Here is a 12,812-nt window from a genome sequence, read left to right as displayed (position 1 = left end):
CAAGAAAGCTTGAGAGAGTGCTTTGCACGCTCACAAAAACAGAGATATAGGACTGCAGGTGGTGGCCAAGGTGTGTGGTGCAGGCATAGCTAAGAGGTGAGAGATATTTATCCTAACAGGAGGAACAGGCAGCCAACATGACCATGTCTGAAGTAAGGTAGGAAACACAATCATGTCTGAAGTGAGGTAAGGTAGGAAAGAAGAGATGAGTAGGTGAAATTGCTCTGCATGCAAATTATCTCCCAGAGCACTAGAGGCATTTAGGAGAATGTATGGATATATTTCCAGGTGTCAAACAAGGATTAAGGGCAATGTAGCCCTAAAACAAGATGTAGGACTGAAATCATGTACAGAAGCTAATTCCAGTACTAGAGTAAGGATAAAATAGGTCAGAAGTGAGGGCTTATGGTGCACAGCCCCCTGACTGACCATGTCATTTCTGCCCCAGCCCATTCATACCTGAGCACTCCTGTTCTGCTCCTGGCTGTTGAAATTACCTCAGGCACTTTCCCAGGTGCTCACAGGAGCCCTGATGATCCTTCCTGGAGCACAGTGGAAAGGTCTGGAAAGGTCTCCAGTGGACTGTGAGGCATCTGAGCAATTTAATCTGCAGTGGGGTGGGTCCAGCCCCAGGCAGGGTGGCACATGTTGAGGCTTTATCCCACAGCCTGCACTGAGGAGCAGGACTGGATTTTAAACTCTGCCCAGTCTGGGGCAGAGGCTTTTCTTTATAACTAGGGACAAGAGGATAGCTAGCAACTAAAGGATTTGTCTTTTTGCTCTCCAAACATTGTGAATTCCTAGGAATCCCACGGGTGAGGCAAAAAAATCCTGTGTTTGATCTCCACCCTGTCATACTATGGCATCTGCATCAGGAGCTGGTATCCCCCGTGTGTCTCCCCTGAGCAAATGTGTGCCAGTGACTTTCTTTCTCTTCTTCTCCAGAACTTTTGTTTTTTATCCCTAGAGGGAGAAGGACCTTGGGAATTCACACATGATATCTCACCTTGCTTTGTCCTTAAGTTCAAACCTGGCTTTAACCGAGACAACTGATGATGTGTCTGTGTGTTCCAGAGGCTTTTCCTGCACTATAAGACTGAGAAAGCTGAACTGGCCTCCACTCTGCCTTTGGTATTAAGGTGCCTTCAGACTCATATGTCCCTGGAAAAAAGAGCAGCCTCTGACCAGAGTTGGGCTGTAACTGAGGAATTGCAGCCTGACAGGAACTGCAGGGCCTGTCAATGCCTGGCTCCCAAGTCACATCTCCTTGGGAACAGGCAAATTTGGGCTACGAGTCAACAAAGTATGGGAGAGTTGTGGCATCAAAAGGTCATGTTTTTATGGTTTAACAGTAGAGACTATCTCATCTGATGACTTTTTGGTAGAGATGACTGGGAGAAAGAACAAAATAATACTGTGTATCATAGAGTCATGGAATCACAGCGGGGTTTGGGTTGGAAGGGACCTTAAAGACCATCTTGTTCCAATCCCCTGCCATGGGCAGGGACACCTTCCACTAGACCAGGTTGATCCAAACCCCATTAGGGCACAGGGTCTCATAAGAGGTGCAGGATGCTGAATACCTTTTGTGCAAACCAAGCTTTGAGAGAAAGAGGAAGAAAGATAGGAAACTATAAGGGGATGTGACAATTGGGCTCTTCAAGAAAAAAAAAAAAGAAAACAATTTTAAGAATTGTTAAGGAGAAAATTCTTTTTATGCCTTAAAACCACGAGGGACTGTGTTGAGAAAGCACTGTAATAGAACAGTCAAAAGTCATCTGAAAATGAAGTTTTCCATCGTGGGCCTCCATTGACCCCATTAACTGTGAACATTAGAGCATTTTTGTGTCCTTTTTTATCCTGTTAGATATCCACAGGCCCTCAGTTACACTGGGCTGTCACTCAGGACACTAAACGATGGGCTGTGGTGGCTCCGATGTGTCAGTGAAAGATGTTTAACTACAGGACAAACAAATGTCTCTGGCCTTCAAGAAACAATTTTCCAAAGGTTGAACTCATCTTGACTCACGGCAGCGCAGCAGAGAAATGGGCTCAACACTCAGTGCTGCAGCACTGGGAAGCAGCAGCATTTCCTGGGAGGGAAAATAGTGGAGAGGAGCCAAGAATGAATAAGCAGCCTTATTGCATTGTGGATTATAAAACCTCTTCCTGTGAAAGGGCTGAGTAGGGCTCATTAAAGCATTGATGAAGACAAAGAGTAAAAATACAATGAGGTAGACAGACTAAAATTATAACCTACAGCTTTGGGGTAGGAAGGAAACAGGTAATAAGGGAGTTGGCCTGTCTGGGTTGTAGCATGTCTCACCTTCTCCTGGAGCATCTCCCTATGCCATAGAATATTCAGGGAAGAAATCTTTCCTAGTATCCACCACTCCAGCTCTCCTCCAAAATCCTAATATTACAAGCACATTTACATTCCCTGGGATGTTTCCCCCCAAAAGCAGCCCAAAGACTCCCTAAATGAGCACCTGAAAAGATGCAGAGGCCTCAGATACCTGGAGCTAAAAGCAGTCATTAAAAAGGCATAAACAAAGGGCATCGTGATTGTTTTGCCACGTCTCCAGACTTGAGAGGAGGCTGAAATAACCTTTACATTATCCCATTAGCATTTTCTAGTGAAAACAACGGCATTTTAGGAGGCAGAACAATGTCTTTTCTTATCATCCAGAAAGGTCAAAGGTATTTATCTGATTTAATATTTTATAATTGATATTAAGTGACACAGAAGAATAAGGGAGGCAGCCAGGTGATGGCTGCGGTGACACAGCAGAAGCTGCCCTCTGCTCTTCCAGTAATGTCTGGGGCTGGGCAGGAGCCAGGTCTGGGAGCAACACCTCTTGCCCATCAACTCCACAGAAAAGAGGACTTTCTGTCATGCCTTGCTGTGGTGAGGACCCCAGATGCCAAGGCCTTCACGCTCACAGTCCTGCCACTTGACCCTATTTCAGTGTCACATCTGCAGGAGCTGATGTTCCAACCAGTGCAGTCCAGGGGATGAAACACCTCAGAGAATCACTGAATCATTAAGGTTGGAAAAGCCCTTTAAAATCTGAGTCCAACCATTAACTGACCACTGCAAAGGCCAGCACATCCCCAAGTGCCTGATCTACACATTTTTTGAACACTTTCAGGGATGGTGACTCCACCACTACCCTGGGCACCCTGTTCCATGAAGATATTTTCCCTAATACCCAATCTAAACCTCCTCTGACACAACTTGAGGCCATTTCCTCTCATCCTGTCCCTTGTTCCCTGGGAGCAGAGCCTGACCCCCACTTGGCTCCACCCTCCTGTCAGGGAATTGCAGAGAGTGAGAAGGTCCCTCCTGAGCCTCCTTTTCTCCAGACTGAGCCCCTCCAGCTCCTTCAGCTGCTCCTCATCAGACTTGTGCTCCAGACCCTTCCCCAGCTCCCTTCCCTTCTTTGGACACATTCCCAAACCTCAATGTCTTTCCTGAAGTGACGATCTCCTTGTCGTGAGCATATCTCCATCCTGCCTGTCCTCTGTCCTTCCCCTGGTTGGGCAGGGTGGTGGCACAGCCCTGGCCAAACTGCTGCATCCTCCATAGTGGGAAGGGGTGAGACAAAACCTCTGTGGAAGGGAGAGGGAGAGTGGGAGAAGGAGGAGGATATAAAGGCTGGGATCTCAACACTAGGCCACAATACCCAGTTGGAACGAATGCAGTCAGTGCACACACATGGTCAGGCAATGATGCTTTCCATGATGGTCACTTTGAATCTGGAAGAGCAGCAGGTCAGGACCAGCACCCCTCTCTAGGCCCCCAAACTGCCCCATCTCATGTACCCTATAGGCAGGTAGGGACAAGGGTCCAGTGTTACAGTGGGTGCCCCATTACTGCCGAGGGTCTGCGACCATGCAGCCCGTGGGTAAGTATCTCCTATTTTCCATCTTTGGTAGGGAATGGAAATGAGGATGTTATTCTTTGCTGAAACATTTTGGAAAGTCACAGCTGAAATCTCTCACTTGTCTCTTCCATCTGTTTATTTTTACCACTTAATAACACGTCTGTCTCTTCAACTATTCCTGACACCGTTGCAAGAAAATCCAACTCTGTGAAGACAGTTTTATCAAAGAGACATTGGCTCTTCATTACTGTGTGACACCACGTCAGCTCTTCTCCTGTGCATGAAGTCTGCTCTGTAATTTCAAAGGGTGTCTTCTATCTCTTTGAGGAGGTGATATGACCAATATATTTGAAATTGTTGCTTGTTATGCAAAAGGTTATCCAAACTGTGAAGATAAGAAGCAACTTCAAGCGCTTCAAGGATTCTCATTTGTTTGGTGATGTTTTTCTCTTCACTGCCACATGATGTCACAGACCTAATTCCAAGTGATTAGTAACAATGGCAAAACAGTCATTGAAATAATCTGTGATAGAGAACTCTGGGACAACATGAAGAAGCTGTGCTATCAATAATTTCTCACCATTAATAATATAAAGTCCTGGTCTGCAGACACCAGACCTGCTCCTGCCTCTGCTTTCCAGAGGTGCCCCAGCTCTCTGCAGAGGGGCAGTGTGTCTGAGTGCAGGTCAGTGCTGTTCAGCTCCTTTTAAATTTGAATAATCTTGGGTTTATTGACTTGGCAGTGGATCACTTCACTCACCTCTTTTGTTTAAAACTATGTTTCTGGTTTCATTTGTGAACCATCCACCTGAAGGAGAGGCCTGGAAAAATGGAGTCTGAACCACCTGACATTTTCAAATGAACTGTTTTACCACCTTTCCCTTATTTTCTAGCCCTGCCATAAGTTTTTAGTTTCATAAATTTTGGAACCAGCCAAGATGAGCCAATGTCCTTGTTTGCTTTTTGGACAGGGAGTAGGGATATTTCACTGAAATGGAGTCTTGGAACTTGCAGTTTGCTGTTCAGAATCAGTGAGAACATGTACACTCTTTCGAGCATATTCTGGTAGCAGAATCCCAGCAGCGTTGGTTGGGAGGGACCCAGTCCAACCTCCTGTTGGAAGCAGGACGGTTGCCAGCATTAGGAGAGAGGAGAGCACAGCTGTGGGCGTCTCCATGTGCAAAGCATGATGGATAAAGGCTGTCTGTGACAGCAGCACCTGGATTTAAGGATTCCAGACCTCCTCACTAGTCCTGAGCCTGCTACCTCCTTGTATCTTGTGCATGGTCCTGTTGTGCTCACAGGAAGTTGACTGCCAGTACTTGGTGTTCCAAAAGTGATCCTCAGCTAATAAAGCAATCCTCAGCATTTTAGAAAAAAGGCAATTCCTGTATCAAATTAGTGCAAGAGATCATTCTGTTCACTCTTTGTCCACATGAAAGGCAGTGTAACTGCCAGAGACCATGATAACCTGCCCTTTGGGAAGCTCCTTTCTTCCCTGGGAAGAAATGGCCACCCAACACCTCCAGGACCTCTCCTGCCTGTATAAGAAGCTAATTCCAAAAACTAGGGGAAGAGGACCAAAACTGCACTGTTGAATCTCAGAGTTTTCCTGTCTGTCCCTCTGTATGTTCTATTCCACTGCAGGTGTATTCCATCGACAGCACCACGAGCTCTGCCCTGAAATATGGAGTAGGAAATGATCTGGCAGTTTCTGTAGATCACAGAAAATCTCTAAGTGGAAAATAAGGAGAACCTAGCAGCTTCTGAAGAGTAAATTCAAATTCACTCATGTGAGAGAGAAGGATTTGTTCCAAAAAGGTGATGAGTTAAGTGAGCTTGTAAGTAAAATGGCTCAACATTGTCCCATATTGATTTTTTTCTCCCAGAAATTACTCCTTCAATGAAGGACTTGCCTTTATGCTTCTCTCTCTCTTTGGCTGAGACTGAAGAGTGGCTGACCTGGGACAAATCTACCTTTTCCTTGCTTTGGTCACAAAAAACCCAGCTGAGAACAAACCTTCAGGAACCTGCTGCCAACAGAAGGGTGCCAGGCTTGGGTGCATCTGCCAGGGCACATGTAACACACCTCCTGACTGTGGCTAGGCTCATGATTTTCCAGTAACACACTGAAATGGCATTTCCCAGATTCCCTGATTTCCCCTGCCTTGTTTTCTCAATCCTTTTGGGTACACTTGCTTTGTTTTGTCAGAAACTGCCAAACCTCAGCAAGTGAACCGAGAACTGCCTCCCAAATGAATTCTGTAGCAGAAGGAGAGCGTTATCAGGCTGTTGTCCAAGGTCCTTTCCTTCAACACATCTGCACTTGCAGAGAGGAAAAGAAGGGCACCTATCTAAAAATAAAATTATGAAACATTTAGCTGTTGCTATTTTCATCACATATTGTTTTAAAGCTTCGGTTCACTTGGTGCCTCTTAAAGAAAATATAGACTTGGGTGAAGGGAAGCACCTGTATTACCTACAGAAACGCTTCTGAGTGCTGAGCTGTTTGCAGCCTCTGGGTACAGACTGGCCCAGAAATGAGGGAAGTGGAGGGTGATGGCTGTGGAAGGTATGGAGGCAGAGAGGGAATATAAATTGGAGCTGATTTCTTGGTCCCACTTTACCTGCTGTTGCCTGGGTGCTCCTTCCTTCCCACCCTTCCAGCCAGCACAGAGAGCTGTGGAGCCCAAGGCTGCAGATCAGGAAGGACGTGGCCAAGAGACACACGGTGATCCTGGGATGACTTGTCTGTCCTGGATGCTGGGAGATGGAAATACAGATTCACAGGAAAATTTACAGGCACTCAACAGTTTAACCACCATGAAGGAGTTTGGATTTCACATGTGAGCGGGGAATGAAGCCAGACACAGCTTCACCTTCTCCTACAACGACTCCAGCTGTCATGGCCAGAGGCTCAGGACACAATCAAACTCCACCTTTTCAGTTCAGCTGATGTTCCCAGACATAACACACCATCATCTGAGGGGCATGGGAATGTGGCAGTTCCCCTGGGCTTGGCTGCAGGGTCTCATTGAAAGAACAGGAGAGCTGGGGACAGGGACAAGCGCTGTGGTTGACACCAGGACAGGAGGACCACTAAGGCTGATCCAGCCACTCAAGAGCCACACTTACAAAGGCGATGGATAAATCACAATGAATCCCGACTTTTTACATCTACACATTTCACTTGACATCATTTCATCCTATCTAGTAATTTGATCCACCTTCTAAATCCAAATATCAATACTTTCAGTTACCTAAAAAAAGAAACAATGCTCACACATAGGAGCCCAGAAGCTAGAATTGAAAGCATAAAACCCCAGTAGGTCAACACTGAGTCACACTCTGGCAATTAGAGGGAAAATGAACACAGTTAACTCAGAACCACGTGAAGCTTTGTGCATTCAAAAACACCAATAGTGTTTTATTCAGAAAAAAGAAAGACTGGCTTTGAATGAGATTAACATTCACATGAGGTGACATTTGCCATGATAACGTGAGCCAGAAACAAGTCTTGCCCCAACAGTACAGGAGGGTGTGTATAATCCTCACAGAGGCAACAAGACCCCCCAGCTCTTCCCAAATTCCTGCAGAGCCATTCTGATGACCTGTCCTCAGGGGCTGCTGGTGTTGAGTTGATCTTTGGTTCTCCCTGCAGCTAGTTTATTGTTTTCTGGTTTAGCTTCTCTATCAGTCTATCTTATTTAAACTACATCCTTTTTATTTTTTTGAGCTTTACATTTTTGCCTTAGAGACTTTCTAGTCTGCAGCCAGATGGGGCCCCTCTTCTTTCCCTTGGCTCTACTCACTGTGAGGAGAATAAAAGCCTCCTCTGTTCTCTTTGGACAGGTTTCCAGCACTTGTAGGATGGTTTATCTGGAAGGAACATTTCAGATTTTTCTGTGCTGTAACAGACACCATAGACAGGGATGTATCTTCATTGCTGAAGGAGAGCAAAACCAAGAAAATTCTCTCTCCAACCCTCTTTTAAACTATGACAGAGCTCAGGCCCCCTCTCCACTTTGCTATCCTTGACCTCTCAAGAAGTTTTGCTCTACAAGCTCTTTCTTTCACAGGACCACAACAGCCAGAAGGGATCTCCAGTGCTCTCTGGTCCAGCCCCCCACCAGCTTGGATCAGGTCACCAGCATCTTCTGCAGTCCAGAGTGAACTAACCATCAAGGATGGAGACCCGACACTTCACTGGGGTCACTGGCCCCTGTGGAACTATTGGATCACCCTCCCAGGCCCTTACTGAGCAACCACCTTTATCAAATAGATATTACAGTAGCAGTCAGGGAGGGGACTGTGCCCACCCAGGATGTCCATTGGGCCCTGCTCACCCTGTGGCTTTCTCTGAACAGCTGGTTGTCCATGAAAGGTAGTACTTGAGGTTGCCCACAGCACAGATAGGCACTTAGAAAAAACAATTTGCACTAATAATAACTTTTTTGAGGTTATTCTTTATCAATCCCAGTATTTTCCATCTCTCCTGTAGGACACTCTGCACCTGAGAGGAACTGGGGACTGCACAGGGCTGAACACCCTTTAATGCCCCTTGGACCATGCTGGAAGGGGCAGGTGTCAGTGTACCTGCTACTCCTGGTAGCCGTTCCTGGTGGAAAACCAGCCTCCCCCCTAAACACACACTGGATGGAACTTCCTTTTCCTGGCAAGTGACTGTCACCCCAACTATAAATACATTCTTCAGAAACACATAAATGCATAACTTAACATCTGCTTTGACACAGGCATGGGAAGAAAGCGACACTGTTACCCCAGGGAGAGCTCACACCATTTCACCTGGTCCCCTTGGTGCAGCCCCGTGTCCCTTGCACAGGTGTGATGGCAGCCAGCAGCCACGGCTGGGACTGGAGCTGGGGCTGTAGTGTTCGGGGGTTTCTCATCACATTTAATGCTGCAACGTTTGTTTTCGGGCAGAAAATACCAGCAGTGCCCTTGACTTGCAGCAGTGCCTTGGCAGTGTTATGACTGGCCGGGTGGCCCTGTCCTCTGCAGACACCACAGTGACTCCCCACTGATCCTGATGCTCACGTGGGACTGGGGGTAGTCCCAGTGGGCTTCAGGCCCTGCACGCCACAGGGTGCAGATGGGAGAAGCCTTTCCAGGAAAGCATCCTTGGCCTCACTGGGACGGGGTGATGCTGAGACTGGGAGGCAGCTGTGGATTCTGAAGGATTCAGCACTTGAAGAGCTGTTGCCTCAATTAAAACCAGGGCAGAGGGTCAGGGGCCAGCCCGGAGCAGCGCCGAGCAGAGCTCGCCCAGGTCGCTCTCGTCATTCTCCTCGGGCTCGCTGCTGAAGGTGGAGGGGTTGCTGCCGGGCAAGCTGTGGCCAGAGCCTGTCCTCAGGGATCCTTGTCCCTTTGGGTCTGGTGTGTCCTGAAGGCACACACTGCCTGTGCCGGCAGGAGTTTGCTGGGAGTCTGGCTGAGAGTCGTTCCTCTGGCTGAAGAACTGCCCCAGCAGGGATTTCTGGAGGGTCGTTCGCAGGCTTTCACAAGTCCTCTGCTTTGTGCTCGGCTGGGTGTAATGCAAATCCAACTGCAGGACCACATCCGTCTGGAAGGGGAGAGCGGAGGACGCTAAGTGAATCGGAGACTCAGACTGGAAGCAGAGCTTTCCTGCTGTTGCTGCCAGACATGAGAGCCTTGGCTGGCTGTTGAGCAGGCTCACAGCCCCATGCTGTGGCGTGATGGAGCAACGCTACTGCCAGAGAAAACAAGCTGTTACACACTCACACGGCTCATGACGTCTGTGGGCCTCAGCCATGGATTCTGGATTTCAGGACTGCTCCTGAAATCAGGCCACCTCACTTGGGATCTTGTCAGCCCCATCAGTAAGCCCCAGTGCTCACTGTCACTGTGAGCATCACGCCCAGGATGCTGGCACAGGGGAGCAGGAGAGGAGGCAAGGAATGGCACCATGTCCATCCTGGCCGTGGCTGGGATCATTGCCCAGGGGAGAGGAAAGCATGAAAGGGAGGGATATGAACCACTCCCAACCCTGGAAGTGTTCAAGGCCAGGTTGGAATGGGCTTGGAGGAACCTGCTCAAGTGGAAGATGTCCCTGCCCGTGGCAGGAGGGTGGACCGAGGTGAGCTTTAAGGTCCCTTCCAGCTGAAACCATTCTGGGATGCTAAGAACTGAAACCACATCACACTGTAAAAGGCAACAGCTTTAAGCAGCAGCACTCCACAGGGATCCGTTCACAGCCTAGCACTATTTTAGAATTTTATAAAAGATGAAGAAATCAGAAAATAACCATGGCAGCCAAACCCCTGAAAGCAAACCCCCAGCATGGGGCTGTGCCTGAAATGCCTGGCTGTATAGAGCAGGGAGATGTATAATGGAACAAGATTTTGACAGGCAATGCAGGGTCCAGGTCTCCTGTCTGCACTTAAAAGTAATGCAGAACAGTTGGGAAAGGTTCAGAAAAGAGCTCCAGGAACAATCAAGGACTGAAAGCACTGCCATATGCTGAGGCACGTCACGTACTCAGCAAATGGAGCTTGCTGTGGGCAGCAGCAACCCAGGCAGAGAGCAGCGCTCAGTGCAAGACCCACCGGCTGTCCCTCCTGGGGAGGAGAAAAAAATCAAAGTAGAAACAAGGTGCACACTGCTGGGAGAGACAAGCCAGGGGACCAGCAATTCTGCCTCTCTCATGGTCTTTAAATAGTTTGAGGGTGTTTTGAAATGTGTCAAAGAGGCACAGTTTGGATCAGGCTTGGAAGAGTTACTCTGACAACAGGAGCTCCTGGCCAGCCCATGAGCTCATCTCTCAGGCAAGAACGCAGCCTAGTGAAGACATCCTTCACGTGAAATATTTGGGCAAGTCTGACCCCCCCCTAGGCTGATGGAGCAAAGAACAGTCTCCTGGCCAGGCAGCAAAGAAAAACAGAGCAAGCTATGATGGGTGATGCCTCTCCCCACTCCCAGGGCAGCTGCTGTGGGTCAGGTTTGCTGGGAGGGCCAAGCAGGGGAGAAAACACAAAAGCAAAGAGCATCCATGCTCAGGCTCTGCAGGCTGATCTGTAAATCAGAAAGGTTTTGCAGAGGTGGAAAAGGTGAGGTGAAAGAGGACAGTCCTCTCCTATGGAGCCAGGCTGGGAGAGCTGGGGGTGTTAAACCTGGAGAAGAGAAGGCTCCAGGGAGACCTTAGAGCTCCTTCCAGTGCCTAAAGGGGCTCCAAGAGAGCTGGAGAGGGACTTTGGACAAGGGCCTGGAGGGACAGGACAAGGGGGAACGGCTTCCCACTGCCAGAGTACAGGGTTAGATGGGATACTGGCATGAAATTCTTCCCTGTGAGGGTGGTGAGGCCCTGGCACAGGTTTCCCAGAGAAGCTGTGGCTGCCCCATCCCTGGAAGTGTTCAAGGCCAGGTTGGACAGGGCTTGGAGCAACCTAGAATGGTGGAAAGCGTCCCTGCCCATGGCAGGAGGGTGGAACAGGATGAGCTTTAAGGTCCCTCCTAACCCAAGCCAGTCTGTGACTCTGTGAAAGAGGACGGCTTTTGTTCCTTGAAGATCAACAAGCTCCTCTAACATCAATCTGGATGTGACACTGACACAGACGTGTGGCCAGAGGGGCACATCTAGCTGCAGCCACGGGGATGGGGAGCACCAGTTATGAGAGGATGTAGGAGAACAGCAGAGAAGCACCTGGAAGCTCCCTACCTGAATTTTCTGAAGTCCGCAGAGCTGGAAGACGCAGTCCAGCTCCTCCCGCTTGTACACGGAGGCGAGCAGAGTCTCCACATGGTCCAGACGGCTCTCCCTCTGCATGGCCACGGCCTCCATCTCCTGGGTCAAGAAAACAAGAGGAAATGCAAGGAAATTTCAGCATCAGCATGGAGCATTGAGGCACAAGTGCCCATCAAAAGTGCTGCTTCTCTGCACACAGCAATTTGTTTCCAGCCAGGAGAGTATCAGGAAATGCTGGACCCCAAACACTAGCTGGGATCTGCAGGCATCAAGGTCACCCCTCTGTGCATGGCCTGGTGGAACAGGAGTAGTGCCATTACTGATCCAGTAGGTCCACTGGAGGCTGCAGAAACAACATTTATCTCTGTGCAAGGGAAAGCTAAACCCCACCTCTGCACTTGTCAGCTTGTTACTGCTACCTTTGGAAATGGCTTCAGGGGTTATTGGCTCTATCGCTTTCTCAGAGATCACAGGGAGGTTGACCAACTTGCAGCTTCCCAGATCTTCGCTCCTGCCCTCCTGGCTTTCTGGCAGGCCTCAGGAGGACCACAAGCCAATGGAGTCTCATCACCAGCTCCCTCAGCACTTGTGGGTGCATCCATTAGGTGCCATGGATTTGTGAACATCCAGTTTCTTTAGTGCTTCCTGACCTGGTCCTCCTCCTCCTCTGGGTGTAAGTCTCCCTTGATCCAGACCTTTTTCCTAGTCTCAGGGGTCTGGGAGTCCTGATATACATGTAGAAGCCCTTCTTGTTTCCCCCAGATCCAGCCCCAAATGGGCTTTGGCTTTCTGAACCCCAGGCCTATATGCTTGAATCACATCTTTACAGTCCTACATCACCTGCCCCTGCTTCCACCTCTTGTACACCTCCTTTTCACATGTGAGCTCAGGTAGGAGCCCCCAGCACATCCATGCAGGCCTCCTGCAGCATTTGCTTGACTGCCTGTTCATCGGGATCCTTGAAAATCCCCCAGCTCTCCAGGGCTGTGTCCCACAGGAACACAGCTCTCCAGTCTAGTGACTTTGAGACATTCACCTGGGAAAGGAGCGACCTGATGTGTTTGCTTTAGCAGGAGGGTTGGACTGGATGATCTCTAGAGGTACCTTCCAACCCCAAACATTCCATAGCTCTGATCTCAAGGGATCAATTAAAACCCTGACACACGAAATTCAAAGCCCCTCAGCTACAGCAATTCATTAAC

General features: G+C 48.8%; 1 protein-coding gene across 4 annotated transcripts in view; it reads right to left on the bottom strand.

Moving 5' to 3' along the window:
* Positions 1-1,724: 1,724 nt before the first annotated feature.
* The window catches only part of LOC108498332 (mucosa-associated lymphoid tissue lymphoma translocation protein 1-like), a 31,759-nt gene continuing 20,671 nt past the window's right edge, over positions 1,725-12,812 (bottom strand). Inside the window, exons 16-18 of one of the 4 annotated variants that reach the window (XM_017816902.1) lie at positions 11,584-11,709; positions 6,515-6,650; positions 1,725-2,093 (exon numbers count right to left, since the gene is read on the bottom strand). In XM_017816902.1, coding sequence (XP_017672391.1) covers positions 2,053-2,093; positions 6,515-6,650; positions 11,584-11,709 — 303 coding nt within the window. In that variant the 3' untranslated portion in view covers positions 1,725-2,052. The other 3 variants (XM_017816901.1, XM_017816903.1, XR_001875146.1) reach the window with 3 other exon arrangements.

The sequence above is a fragment of the Lepidothrix coronata genome, unplaced genomic scaffold, assembly GCF_001604755.1.
Source record: "Lepidothrix coronata isolate B3197 unplaced genomic scaffold, Lepidothrix_coronata-1.0 Scaffold58, whole genome shotgun sequence".
Taxonomy (NCBI): Eukaryota; Metazoa; Chordata; class Aves; order Passeriformes; family Pipridae; genus Lepidothrix; species Lepidothrix coronata.
Note: the sequence above shows the minus strand (reverse complement) of the source record. Positions and strands in the feature narration are given on the sequence as shown.